Raw genomic sequence first — 20,545 nt, 5'->3', positions numbered from 1 at the left:
GACATGCTACAATTTTTTTTTGTTTTGCAAATTTATTTGCAGGCGCAAAACGCGAAAATTCACAGGAAATCCATGCCTGGTAAATTTAATCACCCATCACTACACACCAACCTTTTAGTACACTTCTAACATCCAGCATAAGATCCCCCTACTTCTATTGTATTTATATGTAAGCACCTTGGCTGAGGCACATGGAGCATTAACAAGGGTACCTTTGTGCAAAAATGCTCAAATTAACTGTATTTCAATAATGTCAGACCTTTACTACTTTGTGTGATATTAGTCATAGGATGCAATAAAGTGACTCCTACTTTTCATCAGTGAAGGGCATCTTGGGTTGTATTAGAAAAGTAGCTTGAGGTAGCTCAGTAATAAATATCCAATACCTTAAACCTCGGGAAAAATATAATATATAACGTAAATATAATATACTTAAAAAGAAACAACCAGATTGCAAATTATGTATACAATACTACTTGTAATGCATAGCAAGTGAGTGATTTAAAATGATCGAACAAATTTTTTTTACTTAAGGGTATAAGGTACTTGATAATTGATGTGCTATGCTCTGATGTGTAAAGGACTATCTGTCATCTAATCCTTTTGAAACTTGACATTTTCTAACCCTTATGATTATGGTAATGCATCATACATGTTACCCACGGAAATCGATAACCCACACAGAAATTCTATTTTAAATACTCGAAGGTTGGTAAAGAATTTTTTTTAGATGTAACTACATTAGTCATGGGATATTTTGTGTAAAGGTAACAAACTATTCATTGCAGTGTTACTTAAACCAAATGGCAGATTGGTGCTATCAACTAGCTAAAATGAGTGCTTATAGGCATAAATGTCTTGTGTCCTTAAAAAATCCTAAAGACAGGGTGACATTTTTCAAACACTGAATTTACAAATCTTTGAGTGTTTTAATAAAATAAAATGTAAAAACACTAACATATTAACATGCACTTATTTATTTAAAAAAACGTAATCTCTGAAAAGTGTGAAAAAACAAGAATACATACCATATTCTTAAGTATGGCATGAATGCAATGTACAAATGAACAAAAGATATTTTTAGGTTGATAACAATGCATCAAAATAATGTAAAGTAACTCATATGCTTGTGGAAAAATGTTCAGATATTCAATTCTCTTTAATGCAGAATAATTTTATTTAAATATGTTCTCTATGTATTTCTCTATTTATTTAAATATGTTTCACTTATTTAGATACTTTTGAAGCCTTCATAATATTTTCGATTCGACATGAGATCAGACGTATTGACCTCCATAGGAGAGACTACAGCCTTCTGGTGCCTGGCTTACGAAATACCATTGCATTGGATTTTCATTTTAATCAAAGTCTACTGTACTGGACAGATGTTGTAGAAGATAAAATATACAGAGGCAAACTATCGGAGAATTCTGGTAAATATAACAAAAATTAAATATGTATCATATTTTATGACCTTGTGTTTATATTTAAAAAAGGGATGTAGATCCTTCATCCATGAGTAATTAAATCTATTAAATTACTTTACCTTTAAATAATATTGCTGTCCTAGAGTTACCTTTTTTATAGGTATGCTATAAATATTTATTCATGAATATTGTTTTTTATGTATATTATGTTTTTTATTATGAATTCTGAATATGGCATATTTAACATTTTATGTTAAAACATAAATGTCTTCATTAAAATAAGCTTACAAATTATATTTTCCTTTTCTCAAACACACTGTCCAGTTCTTTGTTACTTCAAATATTCAGTAATCATAAAATTACACATTTTAAAACAATGAATTTGTTATTATTTTCAGTCTGCAAAAGTATAAGTAACAATTCAGTGCTACTGAATCTTCTGTTGCATGGAAAGCCACATGATAGAATGGATCGCCAGTGCCATTGTCCACTGAGGTAGCTTAGTTTGACAAGTAATTAAAATATTCGAAACTGATCTGGTAAAAATGTGTAAAGACAATCCTTCAAGCAGCATGTTATTTCATCAAAAATAGATAACGTCTAAAAAAATAAATAACCTTTACCTCCACTAAGAGCTACACGGTTTAATATGTTTCATTGTGAGGGCTGCATGTACAAATGTGCTCTGATTATAGCTTGGTCTGTTTAGGGCACCTTTTTACCCATAAAGAGGACCATTGCACCAGAGATCACCCCTCCAGACTAGAGGAAAATAACTTATTTGAAGCAGCATAGGTGGTTCTTCACAGTGAGGGCAGTGAGGTTGTGAAATGCCCTGCCGGTTGTTGTTTTGATTGCTGATTTTGTTAATGCTTTTGAGAGTGGCTTGGATGATTTCTTGGACAAGCATAATATCCAAGGCTATTATGATGCTAAAATCTACAGTTAGTATAGATATAGGTATATATAGTTTGAGTGTATAGAGGAGTCAGTGTCAGTGTCTGTATGTACTGTATGGACGCTGTGTTCCAGTTGAAGCAGGGATCCTTTTTGAACAGCGGCACCAAATTAGCAATATACTGTACCAGTCTCTCAGCACCATGCTAGACCTCAATGAACCCTGACAAATTAAGTAAAGTGGTGTGGCAATCACAGAGCTAAGCTCTCTTAAGTACCCTGGAACGAATACCATCCGGTCCTGGACCTTAGTTTATCTTAACATGTTCTAGGCTCTTTTGAATTTCCTCATGTGTGAACCATGCAACATTAGTTTTATTACTAGGATTGGGATTATTAAGAAGGAAACCTTAATTAACTGGTTCCTCATTTGTGTAGACAGATGGCAATTCAGAATCTCTGCTTTTTTCTGTTCTCATCAACCAGAAAACCCCCCTCTGATATTAAGGGTCCCGTCCCTTCCTGCTTAATTTTTTACTATTTATTTATTTAAAAAATAATTTTGGATTATTTTTACTGCTTGCTGCAATACCCTTTTCCATATCGATTTAAGCTTATAGCTTTTTTTTTTGCATGATTTATTGGCCTCCTTGTACATGATAAATATTTAAGCTGTCCCAGCTAAATTGAAAGCCTTAAAAGCATGTATTTCCTTGACCATCTCAACACCAACACTTCTATTGAACCACAACGGTTTGTTCCTTGCTTACAAGCAGAATATACTGACATGTATATATTTCCCACTTAATATGTTGCAGAGTGCCCTCGTACTGTCTAAAGTTTGCATGTCTAAAATTTTGTGTTTTGGTTACTCGCTTAGAGTTGTTTCTGCAACATAATCTCAAAGGAGACCATGATCACTATTCCCTAAATGCTTACACACAAATGGTAGAAATAAATTCAGTATTGTTAGTTATTACAAGATCCAAAATAGACTGATTCCTAGTTGGTTCTTGTCATTCAGCATATTTACAAACCTGCTACCTTTTTCTGACTTGGCAACCTCATTAGCCCAGTCAGTGTCTGGATAATTAAAGTCACCCATAAAAAGTTGCCATTTCTATTTGTAAAAGTAGCTGGGCTTCAATCTCCTCACTTATAAGGAGGTGGTTTGTAGCATACATCAATGGTCATTAGTGTCCTGTTTCGCTTCACCAAAAAGCCATGCCTAGCGAATAAATTCACTCATCACTAATGGGCTTTTTTTTTTTTTTTTTAACCTTTTACCCAGTTGAAATCTTCTGTACCAATAGGGATTCCACTCCTTCCCCAGTGCCATCAATGGTATTCTGCCTCCAGTAAATTGTAGAAATGGATGAACTTACATTTGACAGTAGCTTACTCACAAGAACACAGCATTAGATGAGCTTTAATTCCTTGGCTTTAATTGTAGAATTGTTGCAAGCAATTGTAATCCAAAAGAAAACTGTATCCTCGAGGTAAAAACAGAATACCTTCTCACCCTAAGCTGAACAAGTATGAATGGCTGCCACTGTGAAGGGAAATAACGGCTGCCCTATGATCACATGACTCCCTTGAATCAGTGGTAGTGAGGTATTGGCTAGCAAATTTAAGTCTAGAAGCTCTGAATGAAGTAACTAAGTAACAGTAATATAATTGGGCTATCAAAATATATATAAAGAACTATAAAAGCCCAATGGGCGGCACAAATGGATATTTCTTTAGTCCATAGCTTTAATTCAGGCTTTACATACAAACACTCCTCCAACCTTTTTAATCCCTCTGTCCCTTATAAAAAGAGTGTAACCATTTAAATTCACAGCCCAAACACATGTTTTATCCCACCAGAGCTCAGTGATAGAAATTCTATCATAATTTTAAGAGCATGCAATTAACTCTAGCTCTCCCATTTTACCTGACAAACTCTGTGGATTTGCAGCATACAGTGGAGGTTACTACTTTTCCTTTTGTAATTTACATTACTTAATGTAGAATTATATCTTTAGTATTAGTCTGTTTCCTTGTAACAGAGAGACCTCCTTAGCTGGCTAACTGTATGCCCCGCTTATTCGTTCCTCATAAACTTTACTAATCCCAATGGCCCGTCTATAACATTGAAGGATCTTCCCTTAATTTTAGAGCCTATATCCCTGAACTCTTCCGTCTACCATTAATTTTGTTGTTAGTACCAATATGTACTAAGACAGCTATTTCATGCCCAGCCCCACTCAATAATTTGTCTACCTCATCAACAACACACCGAACCCTGGCACCAGGAAGACAGCAAACTGGTTGTAGCGATCCAAACATTGATTACCCTATCCACTATCCTAATAATTTAATCCCCTACAACCACAATCTGCTTAGCCTAGCTCTGCTCTCTCTGCCCACCACTAAGGGGCAAATTCACTAAAGCGCGAAGCGCCTAACGTTAGCACAAATTCGACAGCTTCATGTCATTTCGTTACTTCGCCGATTTACTAACGGGCGCTGGAGTAAATTAGCTAGCGAAGTGGACCTACTCTAGCGCTACTTCGCACCTTTTTGCCAGGCAAAGTTGCGCTTTGGCGAAGGGTCAATGTAACTACGCTAATTCACTAACTTGGGCATTTTACTGAATCTTACCTCTTGCGCCAGACTTGCCTTCACCACCTCAGACCAGGCGAAGTGCAATAGAGTAGAGGGATTGCTTCAAAATTTTTTCTAAGTCCCAAAAAACACTGGCGTTTTTTCCTTTAAGGGTGATAGGCTGAAAAAGATTGTTAATTTTTTTGGGGGGTACCCTCCTTCCCCCCTACATTTCCTAACATATGGCACCTAAACTATACAGTGGGCACATGTGTAGGGCAAAATAACAACTCTATTTTATTTTATGAAGGTTTCCCAGGCTTGTGTAGTGTAATGTTTTGCTGCTACATATACGTCCATTCATCTTTAACTTGGCACCATATGCATATTAGGCATCACTAGAGTAACTTCGAATCAACGCTTGTACAAATTCACCACCGTTTGCCTCCCTGAGCGCAACTTCAGATTTCAGTGAATTAGTGGCGCGCTGGCGAAGTGCGGCAAAGGCGTCGCTAGCGCAGTTTCTCTACTTAGTGAATTTGCCCCTAAGAGAGAAACTGGTCTCTCGGCAGTTAGAGAGATCAGCCCCATCTCGAACTGCCAATCCAGAGTTCACACCCCCATCTTCTTCACACAATCTGGCAAATCTGTTGAGATTTATAAACCCCGGAGCGGCCTCCCTTTTCCTTTTGCACACACTAGATTTTCTAACTATCACCCAGCTAACTGCCTCATCATTCTGCTGCTGTTCTGTTCCCCTCAAACTATCTGACCCCGCTAGGTCCTGCTCTTGGACTGCAGTGTTACAATTTGCTGCTCTAGTTCTCTAATACGACCCTCTAAAGTGGCAATTTGCTCACAACCACCGCAAAGGTAAGCAGTCTAGAACTCTTGTTCCAAATCTGCATACATATGGCAAACTGTTCACTGGGTCAGACCTTCAATCTTGCTAGAACTCATTATCCCAGTTACAGGAATAAAAAAATGAGGGAGTATTTTTGACCTAGTTTTCACCTCCTTTCGTTTGAAACTCCTGTGTTTGCAACTCCACTTACAGAGGCCCCACTTAAAGACAAAACACTTAAGAGCAGCTAACCACTACAGTAAGCTCCACTGGAGTCCCAAGGGTTCTGTTTATACTGTCTGCTCAGGTGCACTAATCAAGCACCACCCACCACAAACTAAGGAAAACTAACTGAAAAGTTTAGGAGTTTGTGGAAAACTTTCTGTAAATACAATAGCACACCAAACTGTTCTATTTAACATCCATCAGAAATAAAGCTATACAATTTAAACCACAATACTTTACTTTAAAATAACATTTAATGAATACTTATTCTTTTGTGTTGCTTTATTTGCTTTTACCAGTCAGCAGCCTGTTAGTAAGTTAGTAAGATATACTTTATGTACCACAATTCATGGATTTCTCTTCAGTTATGTGGTCAACATTCAAACATTTAAGAATATTTTATTTTGCTTTACAAATTAACCTCTTATAATTGCTTTTTTGCAATCGACAATGTAATACCAGTCATCTAACTACTTCAACTAATCCTAGTCTCGGTCTCCATAGAGGAACTAAATGCAGAGTAGGTAGAAAACTTTGAATACTTTCCAAGTCACTGACACACCCTCCTGCTTTTCAATTTAAAGCTTTTTGACCCTGGCAGCAACTAACCTTTTCAGTTCCTACAATAAATAAAATTAAAAAAAAAAAAGAGAACTGATAGAAATTTTCACCTATATGATAAATTCCCAAATTCTTTAGGTTTTGAATTTTTTTTTTTTAAAACTGAAAGAACACTGACAAAACTCTCTCCCCTTTATATTCTGCAGTTACCAGCATTGCTCAATGTAAAACAAGAATTTTGCATTTGTCTTCTCTGAGTAGAATTTGGAAATGTCAAATTGAATGCATATTTTTTTCTTTTTCATTTCATTTTAATTATTTTAATTATTTTTTCTATTTTTAAACAGCTAATAATAACCTCACTAGCAAAGACAATCCACATCACACTTGTTGTAATTGTATATTTAACTCACTTTGTGGAAATAAATATTTATTGACAGCCTTATTTTTACTTCTAGGCGTAAGTGGAATTGAGGTTGTTATCCAACATGGCCTTGCCACTCCTGAAGGCTTAGCTATAGACTGGATAGCAGGAAATATTTATTGGATAGACAGCAATCTGGACCAAATAGAAGTTGCTAAATTAGATGGCAAAATGAGATCAACACTTATTGCAGGTGGCATGGAACATCCTCGAGCTATTGCTTTGGATCCCCGATATGGGTAAATTATAGTTTTCTCACATCTTTCTGCTTATACTAAACACATTCAAAATAAAAATCTAGTTGTATTTCTAGTTATTTTAGAATATAAGTTTCTGTTGACTGCCTTTTGGAATATCAAAATGTACGGTTTTCCCTAATAATGTTAATATAATAGAATGGTAACCAAATCATCTTGTTTTAATCTTCCTTATGGATTTTACTGCATAAAAAAGTAAAAGCACGGTATGCTTTAATTTTTGCTAGTTTCTTAAAAATTACTATAGTTTTGATTTTGGTCTGTATACTGTAGTTCTTAAAAATGACAGAAAAAAAACAGAAGGCCCTAACATGTGCTGTGGCATCTTACATTCCTATATCCACATAAAGTCATAGTATCTAAATATAATGCCAACTACAGAAGCAGCTATCTACTTCTAGAGATGTTTCTACTGCATTTCACAGAATCACACCATATCACTGCATTTAAATATATTTTTATTAGACCACCTTAATTGAAATAAAATAATATTGTGTTTTGTTGAACTGTGCAATTGTAGTGATGAGTGAATAAGTCCCGTTTCACCCAAAAATTTGCTCATTGCTATGCAATTGTCTAAGATAAAAATGTAAAAATGATTTAAACATGAATAACAAGATATTTAAGCAATTCCAGGTCAGAGATAAAATGTAAATTGAGAAATATCCAGTAAATTTTCTAAGTGCAGACAAAGGAATGTGTTATTGGAAAATAAAAATTTTAAAAAAGTAATCATAAAAATATTTATTTTTGGTCTAGTTGTTTGGCCAAATGCAGATCATTACACATAAACATAAGGTCCCAGAGCATCAACATTATAACAATTACAGTCATCATTTTATCTAAAGTTTACTTGATACGAATTATTTTTTAAACTCAACAAATAATAAAATCAATTTATTATTCTTTCCCATTTATACATACCATAAAACACTGCCAGCGTTTCTGCCTCTCTAGTGAATGCCATCTTTGTGTGATGCCTTATAAAGAACAGGGGTTATAACAAGTTCTTATTCTGTCTGACATTTACATTAAGTGGTACTTGACCTTTCCAGTCTAGCATTTTAGATATTCCCTGTTTGGTGAAAATCATTTTAATAATGCAGCTCAATGGCCTAGTTGATTTTAATGAAACCTTAGTTTGTTTTACCAAGCTTGAATTTAGCAGGCTTGTAAAGCGAGTATGATAAAATATTAAATTTGATTTAGAGTTATATTCTAAATTGATCATTATTAGTTTTTACAATGCATGTATCATACAAAAAAATAAAGTGGTTTATGCTCCTTAAGTATGTACATTACCAGTAGGATGGTTAATCACTTATTAACAAAATATTTGAGCAAACAATCATTTTTATATTTGCAAAATGCTTTTATTTACTTTATCTGTTAATATTTACTCCCAAAATTGAACAATACATTTAAGCAATCCAGCTGTAGGATAGACAGCATTACATTCAAATTTCACTTGGAGAGGGACCTAGGAAAGTTCTTGTGCAGGATATTTTTCATCCATGATAGAGAATATTTACTATAGAAAGTATATCGGTTGAAAGTGGTGATCATATTAATGATTTTATAAGTACAATTCACAATGCAGATTTGCCTCCTTCATAGTCCTTTGTCTGGTAGGTATATTTTTATATGTTGGTGCAATACATTGTTTTATACATCAAGTGCATGGCATTTGCACCATAAAACCCACAACTATGAGACTCCAAATGTGTACTGGAGTGTCCATGCATGTGCATATGGCAGATCCATACGTCATGGAGTTCTATATGGTGATATAACCATCCCTCCACATTACACAGTAGATTATGAATACATACAGTATATAAAAGTTACTTTATTAAGATGTCCTTTATTTATTGATCTGATAAAATTATGTAAGGGGTGGTATTTACAAGAAGAGTACATTGCCGCTGGTGTTGCTGGTATGTTAGTATTATTTCAAGATTCCTCACCACCACATTTTACCCCTGATACTTTCAAAACAGAATAGCATAGTCAAGAAAATTCCTTTCAACATGTTACATACAGTATTTATTTTGATACAGAATCCTTTTTTGGACTGACTGGGATGCTACATTTCCAAGGATTGAATCAGGATCCATGAGTGGTGCTGGTAGAAAGATAATTTACAAAGACATGGAAAGCGGAGCTTGGCCTAATGGCCTCACTATTGACCACTTTGAAAGAAGAATTGTGTGGACTGATGCCAGGTATTTGTAACATGGCAAAACATATAGGATGAAAATTACATTTCTCTCTATATAATTATACACAGGTGACAAAAGTTTATTTGAAAGTTGCTGGTGGGGGAATTTGTTGATGAATCTAGTACACTGAATGCAAATAGCTCATCATTCATTTCAAAGTGGAAAGAGGTGTGGTTATCTAATCTATATACAGCTTTTCCTATATTTTCTTAGAAATGATTTTTCATAAGGCACTTTATACATGAATAAAGGCAGGTCAGATTTAGTTGGGTATGTTTATTTATTTGTGTTTGAAGGTACCATCACCCTTACCATATTCGTTTGAGAATGGCATTTGGGTTATTACTTGAATATAAGATATATATTACACACATATTTCACACTTCTTTTTTTATATGCAAAAACCAATATTTAGGTCTGATGCTATTTATTCTGCACTTTATGATGGAACTGCTATGAAGGAAATAATCCGTGGACATGAGTACTTATCTCATCCTTTTGCTGTTTCTCTATATGGGAGTGACGTCTACTGGACAGACTGGAGAACAAATACTCTTTCAAAAGCCAATAAATGGACTGGGCATAATGTTAGTGTTATTCAAAAAACAAGTGCCCAGCCTTTTGATATTGAAATTTATCATCCAAGTCGTCAGCCTCAAGGTAAATAATGCTATTTTTCCAAAAGAATCATATTCAAAAATAGTTCATTCTAAACCCTTTCAAAATGTTATTCAAGAATATTCATAAATATAATAGATATAAGGTATTGTTTCCCTTGATGTAATTTTCCAGTTTTCCCTAAAACCTATTTTGCAAATTGTGTATATGATAAATAAGGGGTATTTGGTTACATTGGCTGATCTTAAAATCCCAAGCCATATAATGACATGAATGACCTTATCGTTTTAACCTAAAGGAAAGCTAGGCATTATTAAATGCATTGGTGGTTATTAAATCCTTTAGTTTTCCTTTAAACATATGGTTACAGGTTCAGCAGACCTTTCTGGAACATTTAGCATGCATGGTAATTCTATCATATAATTTCCATGGAATTAAAAAAGGATTCAAGCAAATAGGCAAGGAAATGCATTTGACACACCATTAATTTCGATGATGAACAGAATGTTACTTTGTGGACCATATGTTTCTGTAATTTATCTTTGCCTCATAAGTGTACATTAAAGAAATAAAGGGAAGCTACTACTGTATATTTATATGCTTTTATTCATGTGTGTGTGTGTGTGTGTGCGCGCGTGTGTGTGCGCGTGTGTGTTAAATAACTCCATACATTTTAATGCATAGATCTTTGTCTTTTTCAGTTTTAAATTTCCCTTTTGGAATTAAGACCTTTATGTCCTGAAAACTGATTTTGATTGCAGAAGAGTTACCCTACTAGTGTATCACAAGCTTTAGTTTGATCTTATGTCTGTGATGGTTCATATTTATGTGTAGTTTTTGCTATTTTTCTCCAATGCATGTGCATCCTGTAGAGCACTTAGTATGTGTAATCATGTACACCACATTGGATGAAGCACAAGAAAAGTAGTCCTGACTAATGTAGACCTTGTGTTTGTTTGGTATTGCAACTTGATCTTTGCACAGGATGTATTTGCAAGTTTCATACCTGTTGCAGGGAAATGCACCTGCTTTAATTGTACACTTCTAACAATCATTTTCCTTAGACTAGGAGGTTGTCTATAAGATCCTTCTGTGTTTTGAAGGACATCTCCATTCCTTATGGAAAATTTTTGTTATTCAGGGATACCATCCACAGGTCCATAACTGAACATTATCAGAAAAAATAGCCAGAAACCTGCTTTCTGCAATCAAAACAACAGTCTTCAGGACATGAAGGTCTTAATTCTATAAGGGAACATTAAAACTGGAGGAGACAGAAAGATCTATGAATTCAAATGTATGGAGTTATTTAGCACTTTAAGACAGGGCCTGAATTTAGGATCAGGTTTAATGTCACACTGTGTGACCTGACTGAATCCAGACTCCTGGACTATATTACTATAACTAGTAATGAGTGAATTTTTTTGCTGCAAAAATGACACCCAGACTCTAATGGGTGAAAAAAAATTGTCTTGCATCAAAACAAAATTTGTCCCCCGTAAACTTCAATGCATTTTGGCAAATTTTTGCTGTTTCACTAATTTTCTAAAGCGAAACGTGTCAGATTTGCCCATCACTATATAAAACCTATCCTAACTTATTTCTACAATTTAACTCTATCTATCTGTAACTTTCTAATTTATTGTCCATGAATACTTTTCCTATCTTTTTATTGTTAGCCAATATTGATATCACTTTTACAATACTTTTGTATTTTTTTTTTGTTATACAATGTCCATGGAAATTTCTCAAATTCTAGTATCAGAGAAATGTTCTGTGTATTCAGAGACCCATTTGCATGCCACCGCAGATCTATAGCACTTCCACTGCACTCAAAACTTCTAATAAATCAGCATGCTCTTGGAGGGTGTTTAGTATACCAAAAACATACAGACAGATTAATTGGCTCTGGCTCCTGCTGTGTAGTGTGAATATCATAAGAACTTTAGACTATAAACTCCACTGATACAGGAAATGGTATACTGGTATGAATGATGAACAATTCGCCAGTGTCAAAAAAAATTTGGACACGTGTTAGTCGCTCATGTCAAAACTGTTGCAGCAAAATTTGTGTTTAGCTAATTTTTTGCAGTTTCTCGAATTCACAAATTTTTCGGTGAAGCAAAACAGGTCAAATTCTTATATTTTTCTTAATTCTTAATTTGTTTCCTTCCACTGCTGCTAATGTTTGTTCCTATTTTTTTGGGATTATATCCATTGTATTTTACAATATATTAAAAAGATGTTTTTCAAATTTAAAAAAAAAAAAAAAAGAATGCAGGAAACATACATTTTAAATAGACTTTATGTCCTTTCAGCTCCTAATCCTTGTGCTAGTGAGAATGGTAAAGGACCATGCTCTCATCTATGTTTGATCAGTTTCAACAGGACTGCAGCCTGTGCATGTCCCCATCTAATGAAATTATCGCCTGATAAGAAGACATGCTATGGTAAGCTATTTGCTTGGTTAGGCATTGCGACTTATCAACTTAAAGTTGCTCTTTAGTCAGTTACAGTATATTCTTGACATAGTTGATGAATGATGGAGACTTAAAACTAAAGACAGAAAAGAAATGGATAGACATAAATGGACAGATGAAAGAGCAAAGGAAAATGGCAAGTAAGCAGAAGGGTTGATGAATGAGAGCAGCAAAAAATAACTTTTCATGAAGGGAAGGAGGAAATTAAATGGGCAGACTATAAATCAAATGTAGTGAATAGGCAAAGTATGAAAACAAGATGTAAACATCACAGAAAAGCTGTGACGTTGATTTAAACTAAAGGGACATATAGATGGGACATATAGATGAGAAACATGAAATTAGGCACTGTGCCTCCACATTTTTGGGAGGATATAAGGATACTGTATGTACCACTGTCAATATTTACAATAAATATAGTTTATTTTCAGTAAAGTTTCATGTTGTTAAATTATCTTCTAAGTTATTTGCATGCTGACAGAATCATGCCTTTAGTAGGTGTAAAACAGGGTGCTCCATTTACCAGCTTTTTAAATTAGAACAGAGGCTCATAATTACTAGCAATTTTCTAAGGTCCTAGAAATGTTTAAAGCCCAAAGTCATCACCATTGTAATTTTTCAACCCCCAGAAGATATGACACTTGAATGAAATACAATTACAGATGGTTCTGAGGGTTATTGTACCTTTTAATAAGCTATAGTGAGAATTTCCCTAGAGTAGGATTGCTTAAGGCTAATGTCACACTGGGAAACTTTTCTACAGTGATTCAATACTAAGGGAAGGCACTAAAACATTGTAACAAATTGTTCCCCATGGAGAATGGAACATGAGTTTTGTTTAGCTGTGAGCCTGTGACCTTACTGAATAAATCTTATTACCAACACTTAACTTTTGACAGAAGAATACAACTAGTACAATGTGGATGATGAGCTTAGGGGCTTACTTGCTTTATTAAAGCAAAAGACATTAGTGGGCCACTGAGAAAACAGCCTGCCAACTGTAGTTTGCACCTGAACTCTGAAATATTTTTCATTGCTTGCCCTAAGGAAGAATCTGCTGAAAAGTCACATTGGACACAATGCATGGCATTGAATTTGCATTGCTTCTTAGCTTCTAACATGCTCTCTCTCTTTAATATGAAGCAGGATGAATTGATGCACTAAGCATAAACAGACACAGCCATTTTTTCTTTAAATAGTTTGCCACATACAATGTGTTTACCATTTTAACTTAATCTGTAAACTGCTCTACACCAGAATATCCTAAGGGGTGGGGAGGGAATAATCATAGTACATTAAGAAAAGACAGCTAGAATACCTTTGCTACAGATGTGGTAGGGAAGTAAGTTAGTAAAATACTTCAAGCACCAGTGACAGATAAATGGAAAATAACATGTATGCATTAAGTGGATAGACTAGATGGACCAAATACTAATTTTCTGCATTCATATTATCTGGTTCATGTGAAATATTTAAATATATAGTTAAATATATAGTGTGAAATAATTAAATATATGGAGACAAACGTATACAGAGGAGGAAAGCTCATAGAAAGTAGTTTTTATCTGTTTTTACATATATCTAAATATGACATATTATATAGAAACCAATTATCCAGAAAGTTCTGAATTAAAATTATTTATTTTTTCTCTGTAAAAATAAAACCATACTTGATACCAAATAACATATAATTAATCCTCATTGGAAGCAAAACTAGACAAAGTCAAGAGATCCAAATTACTGAAATACCCCTTATCCATGATACCCCAAGTCCAGAGCATTCTGGATGAAAGGTCCCATACCTGTAGTGTAATATCTATAATTGTGCAGAACTGTTACAAGTGCCACCACAACAGTCTAGAATATGAGGAGATCTGCTACACATATTTTGTTTTAATGTTAATGTTTTGTAAATCAGATAATAAGCACTTGCAGCTGCAGGTTGCACAGTAGGGATTTCCCAGCACTAACATCTACATTCGAACAGGGTCATGAGTTGTCTTCCAGGGTATATGCTCCTGGAAAAATCTTCTCTGTGGCATTTGGAACCAGAAGTTAGTTACATGATCTCCAACCCTTATGAACAGCTCTGCATTTCACAACCAGGAAAACTATTGACTTTTTTGCAATGAGGTTAATGCAGATGGAATGGGGCCTTCTTACCTTTACTCTTTGGTATTCCAGCTTTAACTAAAGCAACCACAAGTACCATTATTATGATATACAACATATATGGTTATCTATCAAGTTACTCTTTGGTCTACCACTCAGCATGACCAAATGCAGGGGTGCTGCTGCCATGAGGCAAGTTGAGAAACTCGCCTCAGGTGGCACCAGTCCGCAAGTTACTGGGGACGACAAAAAAAGCTACAAATTTACACTCTGCACACTAGTGATGCGGCCAGCCTACACCCGCTCCGCTTAAAATTGTATGCGCCCCTGACCAAATGCATCATAAGAGTGATAATGAAAAATTTTATCCTGAGTCACTGCTGATTAGGAGAACATTCTCCTTGTTTAGCTTGTTTTTTCTTAAACTGCAAAATCAAAATATGTATTTAAATATTCATTTGTCTATGACAGAGATGAAGAAATTCCTTGTATATGCAAGAAGGTCAGAGATCAGAGGCGTTGACATTGAGAATCCCTATTTCAACTTCATCACAGCTTTCACTGTTCCTGATATTGATGATGTTACAGTCATAGACTTTGATGCTGCAGAGGAGCGATTATACTGGACTGATGTTAAGACTCAGACAATTAAACGTGCTTTTATAAATGGAACATCCATTGAGACGGTCATTTCAGGAGGTATAACTTTTTTCTAAAATAATGCATTTGTAAAATTTTATTAGAGTGTAAATAATTTAGGGCAGATTTAGCAAAGTGTAAAATTAAAGCTCACAAAAAAAACATACCTACTTTCTATTCATTCCTATGGGAATTTTAGAAGCATATTTATAAATGGGTACAAATTAAAAGTTCACCATTTGATAAATAAGACAATGAATAGAAAGTGGGTGCATTTTTCTGTGGCAAACTCAAATTCCACACCTCGATAAATCTGTCCCTTAGTGTGCAACCTCATTGCTTCCATGTCTAGTTATAGTCCTTGGCAAAATCCTGCACTGCCTTTCTCCATACCATGCCTGTGCCCTTTAAAGTGCAGATTAGCATTACATTCCTAATCAAAATGGGACACTGCCTTATTTCTTAGTAATTTTCATTTACAATAGTGTTATTGTTAGGGCCTCAGACAATGTTTTCTATAATATTTTGTAGCCTGTGTGTGAATAAAAACTTGGCAAAGCTAAGGTGTACTTGACTGTTTAAGTGCAGGGCCATAGACCTTACCTAGTATGGGAAAGTTTGTATTAAAGCATAGCAGTGATTCAGCATGGAAAAAAATAAGATAAATTAATAATAAATTCAAGTAAAACAGATGATGTCAAACTGTAAATGCATTTTTCAATTTGAATAGGAGGCTTAACATAACAATTGCTTAAGATGTCCCCAAGTATTAAAATTTACTGTCTTTGTTTACATGCCCTCTGCAGGTCTGCTTTTATTTTTCCCACCATGTATTCCAGTGAATTATTGTTGACCATAAGAGTAATTTAATGATAATTGTTGCTTCAGGATTTTAACTTGGTCTGCACTAAGACATTATGACATTTAATGTCCCTAAAATGCTCCAATAGGGAATACGATTACAATCTTGAACACTATTTTGGCAACAATAAAGCGATAATTGAATTTTATCTAAACTGTACAATAGCATTCTTGTAAAGCTGAGGCTATAATATTCTTTCACTTTCTATGTTACAGATATTCATAGTATACGAGGCCTTGCAGTAGACTGGTTATCTCGTAATTTGTATTGGATTAGCTCAGAATATGATGAAACACAAATAAATGTCGCCAGAATGGATGGTTCACTCAAAACTTCAGTCATACATGGGATTGATAAAGCACAAAGTCTCGCAGTTCATCCAATCAGGGGGTAAAGTATGATTATTTTGTTAAAACAAATTTGTGTTATTAACCAATTGTCATGCTATGAAAACATTAATTGTACACAATACTTATTCTACTGTATATTAAATATATTTTTGCAAGTAGAGTTTAAATCTGCATTGAGTTCCTCATTAATGAATTAATGTTTGAGTTTTCACCATAACTTTATTTGTGCTAAAAGTGCATTTATCAACAGGTAAAAGTTATAGCTACCCATCTGATAAATTAATGTCTAAAAATCCCATAGAAATTGGATGACTTTTTATATGGTAAACTGTAATCTCCAATTTTGATAAATACACCCGCAATTAAAACAAAAAATGTTGTCATAGACAAAGATGCCTACTTATTAAAGGTTGAACTTTAATGGTTTTAGAGATTTTTGAAACTACGATTAAACTCTATTCCTCTATAACTACAAATGCCATGGAATTTATTAAAAGATCCAATTTAAAAAAAACACTAATGGAAAAGATGCTGAACAATAACCTTTAAACCTCTAAAAATGTGCGGTTTTTGGAATAATTACTAGGGGTAAAAAACTTGTCCGGTGGGATCAGTTTTGTTTTAGAGGTTTTTGTGGTTTTTACACTTAGGGGCTTATTTATCAAGGGTTGAATTTCGAATTGAAAAAAATTTGAAATTTGAATTCAAAAAGGCCAACCAAATTTTTTTTGGTCGAATAGGTCCATTTTCGATCGAATAGGTCTGTATTCGGCAGAATTTGAATCGAATTCTATTAGAAGTATTTCACACAAAAAAAAAGAAATAAACTTAGATTTTTTAAAGTCCACCAATTGACTCCAAATAAGTTCTAGGAGGTCCCCCATAGGCTAAAACAGCAATTCAGCAGGTTTTAGATGGCGAATGGTTGAAGTTGAATTTTTAAAGAGGCAGTACATGATAAATTTCGATATTTGAATTTTCAAATTTTTTTCAAATTCTAATCGAATTTGGACTATTCCCTAGAGTAAGGTTTACAATGGGTAACCACTGTAACCGAGGATAGCCACTCCATGGGGGAGTGGATATGGTGGAAGCCCAGGGGTGTAGCCATAGGTGATTGGAGGCAAAGACATTATCAAAGTAAATTGTAGATTTAATGGCAGCCAGAACACAGAAATCAAAAAGGCAGGAACAGCCAAAAAAGGCTAAGGGTATCCACAAGCTGAGGGAAAAAATGGGGAACACATGAACAAAAGGTACTCACTCAGGAACAAAGTATTTAAAGACAAGGTTTCCAAGAATGAAGGTTTCCAGGTTACAGATAACAAGGTTTTCAGGTAACAGGATTCAGGTGACAGGATTCAGGTGACAGGATTCAGGTTGGCAGGTCAGGAACAAACAAATTACATTCATTTACTCAGCCCTGAGCAAAGCTCAGGGTGGGGTGTATAAAGGGAAGGTGATTAAGAATGGGAGACACATGAGGGTAAATAAGGTGGGTGGAAAAACAGAGAGGAAACATACTGGGAACAGGCAGATAAACAGAAACATCAAACACAAGATTTCAATATCAGCCCCAAGAGCCCCCAGTGGCTCACGAGGCAAATGCAGCCACTGTCCAGCACTTCATAAACATGAGTTTGAATCCTGGGCTGATCCTGACACCTAGTTGAAGTACAAAAATATAGCTCGAAATTCAAATTTTTTTCATTTGAAAATTCACCTCGACCTTTGATAAATCTGCCCCTTAATAAATCAAAATTTTTAGAGTTTTAGAGAAATAAAAAAACACATTTTTAGAGAAAATGTACAATTTGTGAAAAAAAATGTATTTTAGTAAATCAGACCCAAAATATAAGCAATTTTTTTTTTCAATCTAAGTTTTCAAGTTGCTGGTTAAAATAAAGTGATGTAAAGAATATAATAGTGTGTTTTTTTTTAGTTTTTCACATTTTTTATTGAAATAAGTTGGAATAATACAATAAGTGCTTATATTGTTTGAGGATGATTTATCAAAACCAATAGGGATGTAGCGAACTGCCGATTTGGTGTTCGCGAACGCCGTTCGCGAACACCGTCAAAAAATGCGAACGTTCGCGAACAGTTCGCAAACTTCGAACACCCGCTAAAATCGTTCGATTCGAACGATCGAAGGATTTTAATCGTTCGATCTAAGGATTTTCATTCGAATCGAACGATCGAAGCCATTAGATCGAATGCTTTTCATTCGATCGAATGCTTACAATCGTTCGAACGAATGGAAATCGTTCGATTTTTAGCGGTCGAAGGAATTCGAATGGTCGAATGGTCGAACGATCGAACGCGAACTCAAAATGCGAACGTTCCCAAACGTTCGCGAACATTCGGCGGACGCGAACGGTCGAAGTTCGCGCGAACTAGTTCGCGGGCGAACAGTTCGCTACATCCCTAAAAACCAATAATTTTTGCTTTTCACTACATCTTACCAATGGAAATTTGAGATGCTGTTTGTCATCTCCATTTTCTCAACTGAGTAGAAAATGTGTTAAACAAAAAATCTAAATCTGTCGGAAAGCTCACATGAAAATTAAAGGAAATCTTTTGTATTAATAAAATGTTCCCTATAGCTGCTGACTCACAACCAGTTAACATTATTGCTTGTATCACAACAAGAGTGCAATGGTACAATCTGTGTTTGTGTGTCTGCTTTTCTGGGGTAAATTCAGTTCTAAATAATCAAAACAAATGTATTATTAACATTAGAACTGGGAGTAAACATCTGAGTTTCTTATCTTCTGCTGGGTATACTTTAAGGATGAGGGAGTGGGCAAGTAATATTAATATTTGGAGAAACCACTTTCATTTAAGGTATATTTTAAATAAAATACACATTGCTCTTTTACTTTTGAAACTGGTTTTATTCCATCATCTTTGATCATCTGTCACTGAGTCATAATTTAATGAGCTATATCCTAGTTCAAAATGAGGAAGTTGGCACATGAGATAATTAACGAGTACTTGTCTGATGTTTTCCTGAAAGGGACAATGTTTGAAGAATGACTGTCTAATTTTTAGCTGCTATTTTTAACTTTTGCTACATATTATATCCACACTATATCCTTCCTGATACAGTATATTTGGAACTCCAACTTCCCCAGATGTATTTTATGAATAACCATATATATATGATTATTTATAAATGCAAGTGACAAATGTTTTTTTTGAACTTATAACACATGTTAAACAATAATCTTTAACAGTTTAGTACAGTGAAGTTTTTAAGTAGCCAGCTGTGCTAAAATAATAATTATATAATTTTTTTGTAATTCTTATTATCCTGTTATTAAGGCTTTAACCATATGCATTATACATTTGCGGAAATTAAAATTTATGGTGCATTTTATGCGTGACACAAAACTATTATATTTATATAAAGGAGAAGTAAACCATAGTAATCAGTTGAAAAATACATTGCATTGCTCAGCTGCTAAAAGACTAATGAAAGAAAAAGTTATTTGCCATGGGTAATTTCACCTAAGCAACATTTTATTTTATGTTTTATGAATAGCACCCTAAATCTAGCAAGGAAAGATGTAACTGTCAGATTCAAAAAGTAGCATGTCACCAAAACAAGCTGCTGATCTAGAATACGTGTTAAATAATTATGAATTAGAGGCTCAATAACTTTGCACTTAGGGTGACTTATAATATTTTAATATGGGTTTCATAATTAAAGCCTTTATGTGCTTAGGTGTATGTTGCTTATTATTAATTGTAATCTGATAAATTCTATGTATTATCTGAATTAAATATCTCATTTTTTTTACCCTCTCCATCCTGTTTGTATTTAAAGGAAAATATTCTGGATGGATGGAAATAGCATAAATGTGGCAAATATGGATGGCAGCAACAGCAAGATTCTTTTTCAGAATCAAAAGGAACCAATTGGTAAATACTTCCTTTTATACTATTTGTGTCATTATTCACTTGCAAAGCAATCATTTTCTCTTTGATCAATTAGACTGTATAATGAAACTTTGACCCTTGCACCCGGAATCA

The 20,545-nt window shown here is 34.4% G+C and overlaps 1 protein-coding gene across 1 annotated transcript in view; it reads left to right on the top strand.

Annotated features, from left to right (window-relative positions):
• LOC108702259 (low-density lipoprotein receptor-related protein 1B-like) overlaps positions 1 to 20,545 on the top strand; it is a 724,128-nt gene that overhangs the window by 390,336 nt on the left and 313,247 nt on the right. Inside the window, exons 23-30 of the mRNA XM_041578093.1 lie at positions 1,236 to 1,433; positions 7,002 to 7,206; positions 9,285 to 9,449; positions 9,862 to 10,106; positions 12,383 to 12,514; positions 15,128 to 15,355; positions 16,373 to 16,547; positions 20,340 to 20,434. Of these exons, the coding sequence (XP_041434027.1) occupies positions 1,236 to 1,433; positions 7,002 to 7,206; positions 9,285 to 9,449; positions 9,862 to 10,106; positions 12,383 to 12,514; positions 15,128 to 15,355; positions 16,373 to 16,547; positions 20,340 to 20,434 (1,443 nt within the window). The remainder of the gene's footprint in view (positions 1 to 1,235; positions 1,434 to 7,001; positions 7,207 to 9,284; positions 9,450 to 9,861; positions 10,107 to 12,382; positions 12,515 to 15,127; positions 15,356 to 16,372; positions 16,548 to 20,339; positions 20,435 to 20,545) is intronic.

This window comes from Xenopus laevis, chromosome 9_10S (genome assembly GCF_017654675.1).
Source record: "Xenopus laevis strain J_2021 chromosome 9_10S, Xenopus_laevis_v10.1, whole genome shotgun sequence".
NCBI lineage: Eukaryota > Metazoa > Chordata > Amphibia > Anura > Pipidae > Xenopus > Xenopus laevis.
The sequence above is the reverse complement of the archived record's forward strand: the minus strand, read 5'-3'. Positions and strand labels throughout refer to the sequence as shown.